The sequence below is a fragment of the Anguilla rostrata genome, chromosome 9, assembly GCF_018555375.3.
Source record: "Anguilla rostrata isolate EN2019 chromosome 9, ASM1855537v3, whole genome shotgun sequence".
In the NCBI taxonomy this organism is placed as follows: domain Eukaryota; kingdom Metazoa; phylum Chordata; class Actinopteri; order Anguilliformes; family Anguillidae; genus Anguilla; species Anguilla rostrata.
In genome coordinates, this window is record NC_057941.1 from 9,258,757 (window position 1) to 9,279,031 (window position 20,275).

At 40.7% G+C, this 20,275-nt stretch overlaps 1 protein-coding gene across 10 annotated transcripts in view; it reads right to left on the minus strand.

The window, feature by feature from the left end:
* LOC135262857 (latent-transforming growth factor beta-binding protein 3-like) overlaps positions 1 to 20,275 on the minus strand; it is a 42,919-nt gene that overhangs the window by 21,846 nt on the left and 798 nt on the right. For 8 of the 10 annotated variants that reach the window (XM_064350182.1, XM_064350176.1, XM_064350180.1 and 5 more), the window contains exons 2-4: positions 4,939 to 5,214; positions 2,862 to 3,031; positions 2,366 to 2,474 (exon numbers count right to left, since the gene is read on the minus strand). In XM_064350182.1, coding sequence (XP_064206252.1) covers positions 2,366 to 2,474; positions 2,862 to 3,031; positions 4,939 to 5,214 — 555 coding nt within the window. Of the gene's footprint in view, positions 1 to 2,365; positions 2,475 to 2,861; positions 3,032 to 4,938; positions 5,215 to 20,275 lie in introns of those variants that run through there. The other 2 variants (XM_064350184.1, XM_064350183.1) reach the window with 2 other exon arrangements.

Consider the following 20,275-nt stretch of genomic DNA (forward strand, 5'->3'; position numbering starts at 1 on the left):
AATAAAAATGAATCTCCTTCTTTGTGACTCCACTGATCATGATTCCTAATATTTTTGTGCTGTTCTCTCAAGATTTTCCAATAAAGCGTAAATAGAGACTTTGAGAGAAGACCTCATCAAGTAAGCCTTTCTGAAAAAATAGGTTTGGAGTGGAGAGGTGTGAGATTTAAGATAAACATTAAAGCATCCATTAATTTCCTGACTCAGAAAGACTGGCTGAGTGAAGCATGGCCGGGATGTGTCATCCAGAGACTCTGATGTTTTTTTCTGTCAGCAGGGAATAGTCAAAAGGAACAGGACAAGAATAGAAACCCCTGCTGAAGACTTTAATAATGATTAAAACCCTTGCTCCAGCCACAAAAGAAGCATTTTCTGGACCCTGTATTAGGAAAAGGCAGCAAAATAACAAGTAAAGTAAAGAAATAATCTGTTATGTCTTAAGCTGCAGCTTGATGTCTGCGGCAAAGCAATAAAATTGTCCTTCTTTGCAACAAAGGGTTCAATTTAATGTAGTTACAAGAATTGCTTCCTATTTCATGAGATATCTCATTCAGCATGATTTGCTATAGTGAAGAGTGCTAAGTGCTTTTCAAGTGCAATTCATAAGAGCTATAATATCCTCACAGAAGCACCAAGTGCATTTAGCCGTTTTTTCTCTTTGGCTGCTAAACAAACAATCTGTGACTGTGATACAAACAAAATGGGCCTCCTGAGTATCTATCGACATGCAACCAACTGGGTTGAGTCTGAGTGAAAATTATCCATGCCCATAGGAGGGAAGCATCAATCATGGTAACAGCCAACCACCTCTCACCCACACTGCTCTGCCCAGTTCTCATGTACTGTGACTGGTCAGCTGCCGGGCTGTGCATCCATGTGGTAAATTTGTACAGAAAAAGTACTGTTTTCACATTGATGCACTGGAAGAATAAAAAGATTATGCAAGTTGTGCTTTGTATTCCTCAATACAGATAAGAGAAGTGTCATTCAACTACTCATGGTACTCACATGTTAACACTGAAAATCTTACTGTGGAATGGGCCCACAAGTTGTGACTGGGCATGAGGTTATGTTTGCATTTTTGTCCATGATACAAATAACTCAGAGTAAGGCTTTGCAGAATGCATTCCTTTCCCAAAAGGCCATCCCAGCAGACTGGAGAGTGCAGCCCATAATTAGTAAGGACAAACACAAAGACGTTACTATGGTATCCATGTAGGCAGCAGTGTGTTGTTTCAAGCGGGACACTGGGCTGAAAGCAATCTTAAGATTTTTTTGTCTTAAGAACTTGGTGAAACGTGGTTTTGTAGTCAACAAAAAATGTTGAGATCTCTTGAATTAAAGACAAAATTTGAATAAAAATGGCCGGCTGGAACAATGGGTTACATATCTAAAACAGTATGAGACAATGGTTCTAAAACTTGACCCTGGGTTGCCGCTGTGTATGCTGGTTTGCTTTCCAACCAGAACTGCAATACAAGAATTTTAACAAGCTGTGAATGTTTCTTAATTATGTGCTTTGCATGTTTATAGGGATTATTTACCCTCTTAAGCTACATTATGCCAGAAATAGCTATGTACACCATGAAGAATATAAGTTCCATGACAAAGCAAAGCTTTTTCTTTCACAATGGGCCCCATTCACAAAACGCATATGATGAAATTTCATTGTGAACTGTGCGTAAGAATGTTTCCAAGAACATTTTGGCATCCATCATTTTTTCTTATCTGTGTTTGTTTCCTTATTCTAATCACATGACCAGGAGTTCAAAAAATGTCCGCATTCATCATCTGTATTCATCACCTGGGACATGCACAGAATCAAAGGTCTACACGTGTTATGAATCCCATATTGCTTTTTTGTATGAACATTTTAAAAGAACAAAAGTAAGAATAATTTAAGAAAGGTTTTGTGAATGAGCCCCATTGAGTTTTGTGAATGAGGCTTATTGTGCTGTATTGTAATTACATAAAAAGAGTTAAGAAAAAAGTTTCAGTGGCCATGTGTCTACACCTTCACCAATTAGGAGTCTTTACAATGATCAGTTAACACATTTTTTATGTAATCGTTGGCAATGCAACACAATACGAATATGGGACGTTTATTCTTCATGGCATGAACAGCTACAGCATATCCAACGTAATGTGGCTTTAGAGGGTAAATAATCCCTCTAAACATGAAAAGTGTAATTAAGAAAAATTAACAGCTTGTTAAAATTAAAATTTTTACTGCAACTGCAGGACTGCAGGAGGGAGTTTGAGAACCACTGGTATAGATGACGATATATCAGCTAAGACAGTAAAAATGGCACAACATTTATACTTCTAATACATTTATGATATTAGTGCTATTGTTGGTACTCACAGGGCAACACAGGGGGGCACTTGTAGCATTTGTTCTGCCCCCAGGAATTTCCCACGCTGCCACAGCAATCCTCTTGATTGGTCAATCCAGGGAGGGGGTTACTGCTACACTGGAGTATGCAAGAGTGCAAATAAAGTGATGTTTAGCTATTTTTAGGTTTTTAATAAAACAACCCTGCTGTTCTCTTTCTACAAGAGAATTTACCTCAACTGCAACAGATTAGAATCCAGATGTAAAGGTTACACAACAGCAATAAAGGCATCTGCCAAGAAATATAATCAACATCATTAAACACAGTAAACACTTCTTTTACAGTGCATAAATTTCAAAATGGTCCATGGACAATATTCCCCACTTAGCATTGACCTCATCAATTTTGTCATACTGTTTTATTAATGTTATGCCATGAAAATCCACATACATTGAATCACATGACAAAAGATTTGTTCGCTTGAAACACTTGTGTGATCAAAATTCCGAAACCAGTCGTACTCACATCCTGTTTGGACGTGGTCTCCTGAAAGCACCGCCCCCTGGGTTTGTGCGTTGGGTGCACCAGGCGGGGCAAAGGCTTGGTGGGTCGCTTGACATCTGATCTACTCTGGTCCAGGGAGTGGATGACAACAGAGGTGTCTGAGCTGTGGTGGACACGTACTTTAAACTGCACTAGAGAGAGAGAAACAGAGGGGGAACAGCGGACAAGTGAGGCAAGTGGAGACAATCAGATGTGAATCACAAAAACTCCAGCATGTGGCATTCCAAATCGTTAGACTGCAAATTACCAACAAAAAAAAACACACTGTATCATAGGTCTGACTACAACCGACAAATGTAAAGACGTTAGAGTGTTAAGATGATCATAGGGGATGAAAGATCATCCCCTAATCCAGAGGAATAAAGAACAAAAAGGGGTCAGATGGACCGAGGTGTGATTGAGCTGAGAGACAGTGGTAGAGACAAGTTTGCCTAAGGCTGCATCCCAATCTGCCTCCTCTCTCCTTCTTCATGCCAGGACCCCTCAACAAGCTGCTTTTCTTACATGACCAGGTGGGACACCAAAGGAGGCAAACAGTGAGGAGCGGAGAGAACTCAGAATGCTGGAAACTCCTCAGGAGATTGTCACTCACTCTGTCCAGTCTGGCTGTGCTCTTTCTCTTTGAGAGCATACAAATAGACTTACAGCAACTTACAGCAAATAGACTTACAGCAACTCATCATTATGTTATGTTATGTTATGTTATGTTATATGTTAACTCTATATATATCAACAATAGGCAATTTAGCTAACTGTAAATAAATATAAATAAATTATGGTCACCAGCTAAATCCATTTTCATCCTTATTAACCAGAAAGGTGCAAATAAATATATGCATGTTTAATCTCACTAGCTTGCAATTGGAAAATATAATTTCCAACCTTATAAGCTAACAAGCTGATCATTTCTCTAACTAGCTACCCAACCTACTGTCAATATTACTAGCGAGCTGGTTAAAAAATCAGCAAGTGATTGTCAACCATTTAGTTACCTCAGAAGAACCCAAATTAGGTTGGTAGCTAGCGAATTATTTCGCCACCAACATCAAGCTCCAATCTCATTGCGTAAACAGCTAGACAGCCAAATACATGCATTCACAGTAGCTACCTAGATAATTGTCCAGTTAGGCATTTTTTCCATAACAGAACATTATTATGCAAAATATTAAGCATGGTTCATGAATTAATGTTGAACACTGTACATTAATACAATTAGATTGATGAAAACGCCTATATAATGTTTATAATGCAGAGAATTATGGGTAATACATTTGGTCTCTCGTTGAAAAGCCTGCACATGATGCAGGTTTGCTGGAAGGGGTCAGCTTAGGGGGGCACAAGATAACTCTCTTCCATTACACCACCTAGAGTACTGGGACACATTCAACACGGTGGACAGTGTGCTCATGACAAGGGCATAGAGGGCAGATTAGGACACAGTCAGAGATGATGGAGAGGTTTAATAGAGAAGCGTTTGATGGAGTGGGGTTTGACTACAGATATTATTATAGACTAGTCTAGTTTGATATTCTTTTATTTGCTGTTTGTTTATGCCAAAACCTTCCAACTTGATGAAAATGTAGTAAGGGGCATGGCCATGTACAGTGCCATTTCAATGGGGGTTCAGCAGCACAGGAGCCAGACTAACCTCTGTGATCAATGGAGGAGGGAAGAAATGCAGCTGACCATCTCATTTGTCTATAATAATATCTGTGGATTGACCAGCACATGATGGTGCGAAGGGTTTGATGAAGATGGGTTTGATAGACATGGCAGTAAGCTGATAGCGATGAACTGATAGCAGTAAGCTTAGTGAGCATAAATTGATAGAAATGGGTAAGAAGTTATTTCAGACTCCTCAGAACACAGACCAAGGGGACTGGAATATTTTCTTCAAGCAGAACTGTTTCCCTTCTGTTCACGGTTTCTTTGATTCAGATAGGATCAGGTTTTAAATAAACAGTACAAAAAAAAAATACAAATAAATTTTCTGACTCTGTTTTCACCATGGACTGTATAAGATGGCACACAAGGGTACCTTCTGAGGAGTGATGCCCGCCCCCTTGCGCCAGGGGCAGAGTGAAGACAGAGTGGGTTTGTGCCATCTGTTGCCGGCCTGTGTTGTCGCCCAGGCTCGGAGCATCAGGCACCACCTGCACGGTGTAGACGTGCTGCTTGTTGTCCTGTGCCCCCTGGGCTTCAGGCATCTGGCGCAGGCGAAACTGGCACAGCCGACCCGTGAAGCCAGGAGGGCACAGACACTGAGTGCGTGAGCTGCACACTCCTCCGTTCATACAGGTGAGCGGGCAAACCACTGCAGAGATTGAAACAGAGAGGGAGGGATACAGAGGAAAACAGAGTGAGAGAAAGAAAGGAGAGTGAGAGAGAGAGAGAGACGTCAGGCATCACCCCTTTTTTTTTTTACCCTGATACATGGAATCATTAGCCCCGGAAGTGCAGAAAAAATTTCACCACAACAACTTTCTACCTACAGTATGTGTATCAGTTCATACCAACATAACTGAGCCGTCTAACGTATCTTACTGGTGGACATTATATAATCTGTTTGAAAATGCAATGCTTTGTCCAGTATTTTTCTACATAAAATAATAATATTTGTGCAAAGAAAAAATACTGATTTTTGGCTTGTATACTGGCTTTATTTCAAATTACTGATGGTCACAGAACGTCAGTACCACTAGTAGTCAAGAAGATGAACGGAATGAACGATAATCACAACTCTTTCAGAGCTCGAGAATAACAACTCTTTAGAGTTCTTCTAATCGGACACATTATCTAGTTGCGTTTGCAATCAGAACCATTGTAATGGTTTAGCACTCATGGACCACGTTAATCTACCACGCCAAGGAACGGCTATCTCCACTCCACTGAATGAACGAGACGTGTCTGAATGACTCATTCGCGAATGGTAAAGCCAGTTTTGAATGAGAATCACAACATTTTTGAGTAGTTTGTTCGCGGTAGGGGGGGTTCCCATGCACTCTGGGGAAGTGGGGATTACTGAATCAAGAGATTTGTGCCATCTGAAAGATTCGTTTGCAAACCAGAAAAAGAATGGAACTTCCCATCACTACTAGTTAGGCCCAGTGTGCCCACATGTGTGCCATCGACTGCGCCCATGTATTGTGCGACACTGGTTGCAGAAAATAGATATCCATGGATATATAAGAGGAAAAGCGGAATGGTTCGAGGAGACTCGTCAACACGCTCCCCTGTGTGCCATTTGCATATAATCATTCCACTACACACATTTTGCACGATTGTATATTCCCATTATTGACCGCACTGTACAATAAACTGCATACACTTTTACCTGGCATTCTTCTGTGACTCTTACCGCTGCACACCTAGCAGTTTTAAGGTCCTAACATACACAGAGAACTCAGGATATGTGCACCCCATAGTCACTTGCCTATACACAAGTGCCGTAGCAAGATACACAATTATATCTATGCAGGCTACACATGCCAGAAGGACATCCAGGTCTAGCAAGATAGATAGCGATCTGTATAGAGCCGCACTACTGGCAGATTATTTGTAGTCTCCTTCTATGTAAAACTGTTAGCATAGAGTAAAAGGTTAAAACAGATAACTGTGTGGTATCAAAAGCCTTAAGAGTCATATAACTGAGATATCATTGAATTAATCCCGTTCCATAGTATCACGCAAGACTACACGGGTTCCTTCGCCACAAAGATAGTTCCGCTGTTTGGTGTATCTGAGGGGATTCTTACAAAACCCATCACATCTTCATCTGTATTTACACCCTACACATCCTAGAAATAGACCTATAATAATCATAATAAATTTCCACCAAACTGATAAACATCAAGTATTCTCCTGTTTTGGTGATTTTGTTTGGTATCAGGATATAGACTCGTGTCTTCTAGAGTCAGAATCATGAGTCACTGATAATGTCCTTTCATTCAGAATCAAATATTTAAAATACTGCCTACTTATGTGATGTTTTCAACCAAATGCGGCCCATTTCTGTCATCTTTTCACACTAAAGTTTCAATAGCAGAGCTGTTTGTGTTCCCGCTATTATATCATGTACCACAGAATTAATTTTCCAACGTAACTTCGGGTGTTTCCGTGAGGAGTGATCAATTTGCCAAGTTTTAAGCCATATTAGCAACAATTTCAGCTTAATTTAATGAAAAACCACTAGACTAAAATGAATTGGTCTAATATCTTTGGGGGATGCCATCATGTGGTGCTTACCCTTTCAAACAATTTACAAATGAGGTACTAAAACAAACAAGAAAAGTTCTTCTAAAGTTCTTTACTCAAGAAGTGAACCGTGTTGCAGGGTCCAACACTGTTCAACATCAATATCAATGAGTTGGCCACAATCTTGGAGCAGTCCGCAGCCACATGACTCACTGTACAGGACAAAGAAAATAAATTCCCTCACTGTGCACGCAACCTGGCTTGGCTGCCTCCCACAGAGCAGATATTTCAGCAAAACCTGCCAATGCCAGAGAAACTCTATTAAAGTCTATTAAAACTCTATTGACTATTAAAACTAGTAAACAGAAACAGATTGATGGCAGAATGTATTTCTTCTGTGGTATGCTGTGGAGTGTAATCACTACAAAAATGCGTCACTCATTTATTTGGTACGGCTTTGTCTTCTCGGGTTCCTGTTATACTGACTAGATATCACATTATTGAGGCATGGAAGAGTCTGTGTGGCAGAAATAAGGTTTGACACAACACACTCACTGGAGATTGCTACCATTGACCAGGGCCAGTTCTAGGCATAGATGACAAAAGCGGTGGCCTATTGCATTATCTGTCAGGGGGAGGGTCTCCATATGAAGAAGGAAAAAAGGAAATAAAAAGGCTAGATCCATGCCTTGCATTGGCTAAATATATTTTCCATTTATATTCCAGTGCTAAACACTATAATAAATGGTTCCTGTGAACTGACTCGGCAGGATGAATATTCCAAAATTGGCCAGGAGCAGGAGGCAGCTGGCAGGGACCTCCTCCAGTTGGCCTCTCTATCCCGGTGCTGCCACTACTGTTTCATCTTCGCAGGCATCGTGCTTGTGAACCAGAGGACAGGAAAGAAGGCACCACATGTAGTTTGAATTTATTATAGCTTTTTCTTTCTTTGCTGTGGATTTTTGATTAACAATACTATTTAAAACAAGCAAAAAAAAAAAATTCACCACATTAACTAAGGTTCATTCATTATAGACATGCGCTTGATAAGATGAATGTACACTCACTAGGGAAACAGCTCTTCAGCCAGCCAGTCCCTGCTCTCGCATGCACATGGGACTCCCCCGTATGAAAGTCCTGTAATGTGTCCTCTGTGAGGTCTATGTCATATCCTAGGCATTTGGCTGGGTAGTGTAGAACAGAGCACACCACAAAGAACTGACTTCATGAGGGCTTTATTATAATGTACTGCTAACCTGTTCAAACATTTGAAATGCATGTTTAACATTCCAGAGTTTACCTCAATGATTGACCCAGCCCTGCCAAACACACGATTAAAAGCGAGTTGCTGGGGTGTTCTCGGCTTAACGTACGGAATAAGTAGCCACAATTTTGGCAAATGTGTATCTTCCACTATTTGATGGATGTAGAGCCACCTTTGTTGTGTCTCCAATTCAAGTTGCTCACAATATTAACTCTACACAGATGCATTACCTGCATTGCATTGGACCATATAACTGGAACACAGCAGGCATTTCAAACAGTCAAATTGAAATAAACATTTATAAACTTTATAAATATTTCTTGCATCTGTGTTGTGTGTTCATGCATTCATATGTGTGGCACATTCAAAATGGCACCAAAATAGCATAATGCACCCGAGTTAAAACCTGGTCTGGGTTGCTTTAAACGCAAATGCACTATTCAACATCAAACTTGCACAGCGCCAAATGTTTTGGTTTGCCAAACCCACTATTGTGCCACCTAACTGATGTTGATCCAAACGGGTTTACTGCAGGCCATGAAACTACCAAACCTGGCCCAGGAAAAAAACATTGTTTGCGCAAGGCAAAACAAGCAATTTCACTTGCGACCAAACCTGCTTGCACTTGCGTTGCCACCCAAATAGGGTCCAATATTTAAAATAATATCAATTATCAGAGCCATACTTAATCATCATTCAGCTCAGCTGTCCATGTAGCCTCCAAAATGCTTCTCTAATCTCTACTTGACTGGGAAATATGGTTGCTGCTACAAACAGTTTCAGGGAAATATATAAACAAAAACAAGGGGTTTTGTTTGCTTTGTTTTATACGATGGTATGTTAGTCTGAGGTCAAATTTCCAGTGTTTTTGGATAGGTCGGTCAGTGTTATTTCTAGCTGTGGGTTATAAACAAGTGTAATCAAATTAGTTCTCAACTCTTAAGGTTTTTGATGCCGCATAGTTATTAAAGGTTCAGCTTTGGCTGTCATTCATTTTAATAGAGCACTGCAGTCAGGTGCCTAGAAAAAGGAATGAAACATAAATATTCCAAGTGAAAAATGTTTCGATTTGAAAATCTGGAAATATAGCTCATTAATTAGGTCACTGATGTATTCTCTAGTTGTAAGCCTGCTGTACAGCCATGTTACTGGTAGTGGGCCAGAGTAATAATGGCAGTTTCAGATATAGACAAAATAAATACATGTCATGGACGAACACTTAAAACATTTAAAACAAACAAGTCTCAAAATATAAATCCACTGTGTTGCCCTCTATTGTCTATTTCCGATGACTTCCCCTGCAAGTGTGAAAATAAAAACACCACCAAACAACAATCTAGCAAAATGTCATACTAACCTTTCATTTATTTATTTTTATATGTCAACTGAGGTGTTTAGTGTGCCCACAGAAGTTTGACTGTAATGGGACAGGAAAGATTACTCCCTACCTTGGGATCCACCCAAAGCTTGGATAAGAGCCATGTTAGAGTTCCACACTGCAATGAGGGCACACTGAAACAATTAGGAGTATGCCTGCTGGGCCGGCTGTTTGTTTAGACAGCTTCATAATGACGGGATTCATGCATAGATCACTAAGAGAAGGAACATCTTTAACCAATACAGAAAGGCAGCTATAAATTCGTGCTGTAATGAAATTACACACAGCCACAAAGTGAGAATGCTTCTGACAGTCTGCTTGAATTCTAATCACAAACAACAACTTCAGTCACAGTTACTTCAAATCCTAGCTCTGATGTGCACAAGACCTGTGGGTTTTCCAGCTCTCTAAACAACAACTTATATTCCCAAGATAGAGTGGTTACATCCCAATAGTAAAGCCATTTGAACCAGCAGGCTAATTACCCGGAGAGAATGAAAACCTACTCAACGGCCGCCATCAGGACCCTGATTATTAATTCTCACATGTTCTATTTATTCATTTTATAAGAGATTCATTCAAAACCCAGCTTCCCCAATTCAGGAGGGCAACTAACATGAGCCACTTAATGTCTGCATATGACCAGGATAAGATGGTGTGGCAATGCCTCTCCATCGCAGGCCTGTAAGTAGCACATCCGAATGAGGCCTACCAGTAGTGTGGGGGCTCGTAGGTGAACACAGAACCAGCCGGACCAGCCTCACTATCAGAACTGCGCCTATTGTTCTGGAAATTTCCATGAACACAGCAGTTCTCTCTGCACAGGCCATCCTTAAATGGCACGTGCTGTTTGCTGATAAAACAACTTCTATTGACCACGATAAAAGACACAGAAAAATGGGAGGAGAGCCTAGGCTTGCATGTCGGAGCCTATGCGGTGCGAGAGAAAAATAGGGGAGGGGGTCCAGCGCAGGGATGGAAAAAGAAAACTGAGAAAGCTGAGAAAGAGGGAAAAAAGGAAAGTTGGAGAGAAAAGCTGCCAGAGAAAGAAAGAGAGCAGCAGAACTCATTTCCAAGTTCGATTATGCAACCCAAACCCAAGGAGACACAGAGACGGCAAAGACAATAAAGGAAAAGTTTGCTCAGGCTCTAGGAGGGTATACTGGGGTGTGTTCCTGTGTGAAAGCAGAAGCCCTTCCCCCTTAAAGGAACGGCGCACTATAGAAATGTAGGTACAGTATTACTAAATACCCTTCAGTGAAAATGCCCATGGGTACTTAGTCTAGCCTGTGTTCTGCCCCATTAACTGCATTCAACAGGCAAAGTTTTAAACATCAACACTACTTTCAACATTCAGGGCAGTCTATAGCGTATGGATAGTCCAAACAGAAGAAATTCTGTTTGTGATAAGAACATTAGGTTTGCAAAATTTTAAAAAGTTTTTTAAGGAATTGACATCCTGATTTTGCATATGATACTGTAGCCAGTCACCTAGTAGTTTTCCTATAATCATTCATGCTTAAAACATTCACCCTAACACTTTGCTTGGTGACTACCATTCAGCTACATTCAACTTAAAGCCTGCTGAATAACAATAAGACACAATTAAAATTACTGGCCATGAATAATGGTGATCATTGATGGGATCATATGAAAAAGATTTCCCAAAAAGCAATACAGGAAAATAAAATGTTTTAACTGTACTAGATTCAAAAGCTAACACAACACTCAAATTTGAAAAATTCTCTTCAAAGAAGTACACAGTATATGCAGACACTGAATATTTTTTAACATCACATAATCCATAATGCATCTGTTTCTTCTATCAAGGCAAATGCATAGCTTATGACATGGGCATAACAGACAAGGAGAATCTTAATGCTTTCTGCAGATTCTTGTGAGCGACACGTGAGGTAGTGGAATCTGATCTGAGCATGACACATTTATTCCATTCCATCACTGATCTACACTAATGCTTCCGTAACGCTGGATGATGTCCACGTTTGAAAAATAACAGAATATAAAGTTTCTGGTGCATGTGTTTGCAGATGAGCGTAAAGGCATAGGTAATATAATAGATATATTAGAAATATGAGGTTATTAAAAACAGATTTATTCTTTTGGCATATATCTGCAAGTAGAAGGCCAACGCAGGTACTTTTCTACCCAATGCATTATGATGTATTGGCATTAAAACTAAACCTCACAAAGGACATACTTTCTGTATATGAACAGAGCCAATACCTATATAACTACCCTTACCACTGTCATTAACAATGAAAATAAAATGTTCAGAAATCTGTTTCTACTTAAGTCATATTTAACTTGTATTCATGTCAAAGCACCACAAGCAATGTCTGTGAAATGGATTAATTCTCATTTGCCAGCAATAAAATTTGTTAACAAAGCAAAAATTTCAAATTTTGGAGCTTAAGACCACTGAAGCATGAGGGAGGAAAGAGAAGCAAGGGCTCGTTTAACAGGGTTTTTGAAACTAAATGTTTTATGTGACTGGAGATTGAAAGTAACTTGATTTAGCCTTAGAAGATGTGGAGGGCACAGGATTTTCACTTGTGGTAATGACTGAAAACTAAATGAGGAATAAAATTATTTTTTGCAATAGAACACACAAAAGAAGCAGACTTGGGACAGGAATTCATTGTCATTTTAAAATGTGTTATTTCTTCCCCAGACGCTGAAAAATCTTTCATGAAACATGGAGCATTTGTCAAGCTTCATCTGCTCCGTGACTAAGCTCAGGCAGCTTTACCACATCCGATATGAACCCACACACGCACCTAACACACGCACACACATGTACAAATACATATAAAGCTCACACACAAGCAAAAATGAATACACAAACAAAAAAACAAACATGGGCAGATCTGTGCTGATACACAGCTAGACAATGACCAGTCCGAAAACCTAGATTCTGCCTTCTCAGGGTTCTTGGCAGGCTAAAGTCACGCGCTGACATTCAAGGAAAGTTCTGACGGAAAGAACAAACTGAATGGTTCATTCCAAAATTTCAAAAATGAAAAGGGCTTCTCTAAAAGTTCAAATTGTACAATAATTTCAATAGCAGTCAACATTTCACCATGTAATTCAGAATGGCATCATATTAAATTCCCTTGTCAGCCCTAGACGGGGCTATCAGTTGGGGGGAAATGGCATTTGTCATGCTATACTTTTGCTCTTAAACCACAAGATCAACAAGCATTGAGTGGATCAGATTTTGTTCATCGTGAGCCGGAGTTATCATTTATGGTTTACCGAGTCACTTGCAACACAGTAAGTAAGTGAATGTTTTTTTCCCCATCTTAGCACAAGGGGAATCTAAGATGGGAATCTCTCCCACACGTCTGTAACTGCAGGGGGAAGACGTATGTACTCTACCACAAATTCTCTGCCTGTCTGTGATCAGCAGTCTCTCCATGCCGTGTGAAACAAACACACTCGAAACACCGTAGTCTTGGGATGGTGCCATCTCATCTTACCATGGGCCTTTCATAATGCCTTTCCTGGAACTCACCCTGGTGATTCGGGTTACAATAGTGTATCATGACATATGCATTCAGACATCATCAACTGCATATCGGAATACACTTTTTCCCCAAGATTCAGTGTAAAACAGTGTATCAGTGCATCTGCATTTGGAAATGGTAAAAGTATATAAAATAAATACGTGGATAAATGTCTGTCTGGCATATCAGGAAAAAATTTTGTAGAGTATTTATCTTCGTAGTCTCCACATAAAGTCAGAAAGTCTGCAGGCTGCAGCCAACCCGTAGTGAATTCATAAATATATTTCCAAATGGTTTCAAAGGTCTAGACACAGTGAATTAATTTTCCTAGGGGATGTATGCCTGTCAATCAACGGGCTCACTATAGAAACCTATAACAGAAAAATTACTGGTTGTTCAGATGGTGACAAAACTAGTTGTGGCAGTGTGAACACCGGCTTTGGAATGAACCAAAGCACTAATAAAGCCAGGGTGGTCCGGAGAGGTGAACTGGCCAAGCAGGATTCTGTAGACGATTCATCAGCTAGTGCTCAGCCAGGGTGGCATTTTCCTCTCTTTCCCATTTCAATAAACCCTACCATATCGTGGGTGGAGCCCTTCAATCTCCAGACCGTGTGCTCGGAATCAGACCATCTGTGTCAACAAAGGGGGTGTGAAGGACTGTGTGTCTGCGTGGCCTCAGTACATCATACACTTACACTGACGTTCACAGGAATGTACAGGACGTTTCAAATGTCCAAATATGGACATATTTCGAAATTTATTCTATGAAAAATGAAATGCTGCCAGTGAAGTATAAACATAGTTAATGAATAAATGTGTATCTAATTTTATTTGATGCGTGAAGTCAGTGTTCTGTTACTGCAACCGAATCAATAGAAGACCTAACCTACTCTTATAGATTTTCTAGCACTGCTATTGCTGCGGCCACTGTTGACTAAATTTAGCTGAAAAAGTAATGATAATAGTGATAAGGAAAAACATGTCAACAAATGCTGAGCATGACAGTCAGTATCAGATTATAAACCACGTCCTCAAATAGCCAGGCTTTTAGACTGGCGATGTGACCGCATGCCACTTTCGCCAGGGCTGAGCAGAGCAGGCCAGACATCTGCTGCTGTACCCAGAACCCAATGAAAATGACATAATCATGGCCTTCAAAATACAGCCCTGGGAAAAGCCTCCACAGTTTCCAATAGCAGTTCATGGCAGCCCGGGAAGAGAGCGTTACGTTGGCCAAGAGGGGCCACGGCTAGACGTACACCCGTGCATCGTCCAACCCCAAACACAGGCCCTCGCGTCAGTTGAGCGCAGGACCAAGCCGGGCAAACAGGGTTACGTGTCCAAATTAAACCCACGTAGAAGGGTTGAGTCTGAAACGATGAGCACCGCGGTGTGTCATTTTCTTACGCGGCGCCCCGTTTCTGGCACCTCCCCACTGCCGAACTCAAAGACCACTTTAACCACTCACTGACTAATCACATCACTCCAGGAAATTCTTCTCACAGACTAAAGCAAAGGGGCGATATGTATTGACAAAAAATGTGAAATGAGCTCTTATACCGAGTGAATGTGTTTTGCAGCACAAATTGGAGTTACAAAGCAGCAATGAAAAGATACCACATCAGTTAATGGCAATAATTTAAATGCGACACATTTTACCGAATACAGTAAAATGCCATTGTAATCCAAAATGAATTGACATGTGAGTTTCTGCAACCGGCCAAATAATCCTTTGAGGCGGAGCTAAGGGCTCGAACCCACAAGGAACACAACTTTCCGCAGAAGACATTAAATCTAAATCTGCCATGCTGAATAACCCCCCAAACATTAAAATGCATACATGACCAGTTGCATAATTTAGTCAATATCGTATGTGGTGTTAACACATTGCAGCTGCTTGTGCTTGGAAACATAGTGAAATGTGAAAATGCCCATTAATGTGGATATGATATGTCCGGGTGCAAACAACTGGGTCCATCCCACCATTTGTCAATCTGTCAATAGTTCGGTCGGGCTTAACGTTTCAGTTCAATTTTAACCTCCGTAATCACCTTCCACACCTTCCATGGTGGCTGAGGCAGTTGCACTGACTGAAAGCACTGCAGTGCATTTCTTTAAATAACTGCTTTCTCTTTCTCCCACTCACAAAGCTTGTTAAACTTAGAAAATGAGGATGTTTGTTTGTTGAGTGTCACCTTCAATATAGTTCAAATGTGAGCCTCTCCTCACACACACGCTAACTCACTTTCTCACAAAAACAAATTCAAATGTATGTTTTGTTTTTCAGGCTTTGGTTAGCAAAAACTATTTGGCCGGGCCATTTTTCACCCAGTACATACTTTTTCCTTGACTGTAATGGCACACAGAGGAGGATATGAGCCAATAAGAAACCCTCTACTATGATAACAAAATCAACATATGACCCCCATGTTGTCTGTGGTCACATGCATATAAGGGGTAATAAGTAAGTAGCAGCCCAGACAGAGATAACCACAAATACTATGACCTAGCCAAAAAAGAAAAGGCAGAAACGAACACTGAAGCCAAATAATCCTTATTCAGATAAAAGTCAGTGATACTGGATGAGAAATAAATCAGACTAAGAAAAGGCTTATCTATCCTCATAAAAAGCAGTGGGAGTAAACCCTGTTAAGCATTATCATTGTTTTTGACAACGCACAAAAGAGCCAAAAGTGTATTGCAATAAAATCCCACTTGACCTTTGCATGATGTATCCTAACCTCAATTATGTGAATTGTCATCTTAGGGCTTCTGTAAGTTTTTCAAGTAGTCTTATGAAAAAAGTTAAAATTAAAGAAAAAACTCTAAAGCAAGGAACAAGCTTGTGGTTCTAATAATCCAGCATGTTTCATCAGACACAAGTGTGCATAAGAAACATGGACAGGGATGTCATGAAAATAATAAAGACTAACATGTTTGGTGGAAATGCAGTGTTAATTAGTAACTGATATTTTCCCTGGGTTACTTCTTGAGTCTATCCTCAGGCCACACTAACCCTGATCACTGAGAGAATTAGTTAAATTAGACACATCATTTGGCATGGCACTCAGAAAAGAATGTCCTGGAAAGATTACAGCTTCCAAGCGGCCCATAAACCAAGAGTCAGGCCACAGCATCTTTGACCCAAGCAGCACACTGTGTGCTACATGCCATAGAGAAAGCCTAGAAAAAAATTAACTTAAAGCCTCTTAACCAATGGTTAGCTGCTTTGGTCCTAACAGGCCAGAATCCTGTAGGTTTTAGAACTATCAACTTTACCTGGTCAAATTTTGACACCACCCTGGTGGTGGGTACAACACTGGTGAAGGTTGAGGCAAATGAGCACCACACACCCCCTTTTGTTGCATATCATTAGACTGTGAACCTCACTAACCAGTTAACTGTGCTATGACTCATATAAACTACCACGCAGATTGAAAAATAAACTCTTATTAGGTGAGTTTGAGCCTACCACACAGTAATACAAGCCGTGGATCCAAAAAACGAAAACCTGACAACTATGCAAACCCGAGGTAAGTTAGTATTAACTAATGTGCAATCTGCTATGTAATTCATTTCCTTGTGTTATAGGCCCCTTGTTATGCCCCTTACTACTCCCACTTTAAGGAAACCAAGCGCTCTTGTCTTGTACATTACATTGTAGGCATTTAGCAGATGCTATCATCCAGAGTGACTTACAGAACTTGCACAACTCATTTTTACATAGTATCCATTTTTACAGTTGGATGCATTACTGAAGCTATTCAGGATCAGCATCTTACTCAGGGTTACAGCAGCAGTGTCTTGCCTACCTGGCACAACACTGCCACCTTGTCGTGACTCCAGGTGGATGATGCCACCTTCATCTTCTGAGTTCCTCTACTCTCCTTCTTTAAACTCCTGATCAGCTAACAGTCGTCCAAGTCCAAGTCACCAGTAGCGCTAGGCTATGTCTGCTGTGGGTTCCTAGCCACAGCCCATGGCATCTGCACAGCAGAAAAATATTTTTTTTAATTCACCAAAAGACGTAAGTCCCTAGCCACACTCCCTGGCTCAAGGGGGTCTTCTGAGTTTAAGTTCTGTCAATGCGATTGTAACAAAAAAAAATGCAAAAATACATATCTAAATAGCAACCGATATTTAATGGAGACCCTGCGCAATCATCACAATGCCGCAAATTATATTGTTCCCAACGGTCCCCTGTAATTAAACTTATTTTCAGAGGTTTTATTTCAGCGTACCTTTGTTCAACATCTGGTACTGTGGGAGTTCAGCCTTTGTTCTGAGGTGCCAAGTTGTATTTGGCACTGTATAAATCTTCTACAGCTTTATCATTCTCACTTCCTTCCATTGCTTCCAGGTTCTCAGAGACATTCAGTTCAGAGAAACCTGTAAAAGCCTGTAGGTCTGCTGCTCTGTGGGGCCAGGCCTGGGCAGCTCTGGGCTTTGGAGAAGGCAGCCACTGTCTGTCCAGTGTGTGGACTGAATTCTTCAGTGATTGTGAACCTTGGGGGAAGGAAGCACTGTCTGACTAACAGGGCACCATGCAGTAAAACACGGGAGAGCGGAGCCAACGATGAAGCATTGCTGGGAAAATGCGTAAATACAGAAGGGACTTATTTATTCATGACCTCATTGTGTGGTTTGCCTCACATACCGAGTTCCAGATCCACAGCTGATTCATTCTAGTCCTTGACTTAAATTGGTGGATCTCATATGCAGCCAGAATGTGGAAATAGTTCAGTGTTTGGAATTAATATGCGTAGCTTTATGACAGATAGTTCTCTCCAGAAATCACTGCTTCAACAGCTTGCATTCGACCACCCTCAGATTATCCAATAGGGCTCTGACTTGGCTGAAAATAGGCCGGTGGAATGCATCTACAGAATGTACAGAAAGTCTGCACATGGTCCTTTGACTCTTCTGCCCTGTCTTGGTTCTGGGGAGCTGCTGTTTCAACCCGAGCAATTTACAGACATGCTCACTGACAGCAGTTAGTGCCTTCACCACGCCGGTCTCCTCTGTGAGCATCTTGTTCAACCATAGAGACGATATACTGATGTGGTGTCGACTCCACTGTGCCATGTCCATCGTGACCTGGACCAACATAAGCATGCTTCATTGAGTGTGATGCGGGGAACTGGGCCATTCCACTAAGAAAGTATTACAGGAGACTCCCTGTCTGTGGCAGTTATTGTGCCAGACCACCCGTTATATCAGTTTACACTGGCACCACAGGGGTGTTCAACTAATCACCAGCTCACTCGCACGCTCTCTCACACACACACACACACACACACACACCAAACCCTGCCAAGACCTGACTCTAGCTCACACTGCACTCTGTAGCCCCTGCCAGACCATCCTGCATAACTGAACAGAAGGCTGACCAAATAAATTTACAGCACAGCTAGAATACTACACATATAGCTCTTGTACATTAGTTACGTGTTCCAGAGCACACATAAATGTAGGAAATTCAGTACAAGCAAACCTCAGGTTTGCTCTAATTAAAAAGGCACAACTCGAGGACAAATCTAATTCGAAATTAAACTGTTCAAGTTGTTGTAGTTGCAGCAATACAACAGTAGTAGCTGACGTTGTCGTTAAAGTTAACTCACAGTTCAGAATAAAACAAACATGGTGATAAACACTCAGTCACTCATTCACAAAGCTGAAGCAAAACAAATGAAAAGTGTACAAAATACAGCGTCAAGGTGCCAGCAGAAAATTCTCTCACACTAAGCTCCTAAATATTTTGTTGAGTAATACATTCAACAAACCTAAAAAAAGCAAAAGAGTCGAACAAATTGGCATCAGAGGCTAAAATCACACAAACAAACTTCCCACTGGGACACATCGCTGACTAGAGGGGAATCTTCAAGGTCGGCCCTGCACATATTTCCATAAATGCTGCTTTCACTGCGACTGAATCAGTTTCCTCATTTATTTGTAGCACTAAAGTTTATTTTTGTACCATTTCATGTTCGAAAAAGACAACTTTAGCCTGTATGACATAATTGGGGGCTTGGAAAAATAAAATAAAACAAATACAGGCTCTTTACGACAGCAGCAAACCAAAACTGGACACCCCCTAATCAAAACTAATGAAAAGCTGAGTAAACAATTATGACACTTAGAAAATAGATTTTCTGTTTTGGTATTTGTCATATTTCATCAACAACAAAGATAAATCACATTAGACTAGTGGTCTTTCAGGCACGAACAAAGAGTGCAACATTTTTATTTTCAGTGCATGACCTGTTCAAGAGCAAAGTCTCTACCAAAGCCAGAAAACAGTAATCTTCAGTGTAGGCTGCTGACTGTAGACTGTGTGGCACCATGCCTTGCCACAGTTTATCTGATACTGTGCAGCACGAATCAACCCATGCCAGCTGGACAACATGGGACAATATTAGAAAATATTTTAAATTATGTGTAATGACACACATCTGCAACGATGTTATTTTCCATCATTCAGCATTAGAGTGCTGTTGCCAATCGGAAAATTCAGAGTGAAAATTAAATTGACCACTCCTAAAGTTGCGTTCCTGCTGAAGTGGCAAGTGCAATACCCAGTCGATCAGTGATAAAGTGGGAAACGGATTGGATGGATGGACTATTGTGTTACTATATTGCATGGCAATGAGTAGGCTAAACTGCAAGAAAACTCCAAACTAAACATATAAACACTACACTTTCGGATCAGGTCATCAGCACACTCAGAAGTCACAACAGTATTTTTCATAGTATGGATAGCTATAGTACATTGCCACTGCGCGTAGCCTAGACCCCGAACAACCAGTTAAAACTGAATAGCCTAGTTATTCCACTTGACGCGTAAGGCATGATTTAGGTTATTTAGCGCTGTTTGGTGGTTTGGTTTGTGTTTTAACAACGGGTAAACAAAAAGGCAAGACCGTTCTATTAAAATAATTATTTGGTAGTATCCAGTCGTGCGCAATAATGAATTTCAGGGTAAAGGTAGCAGAATCGCTGTGTCTTCACT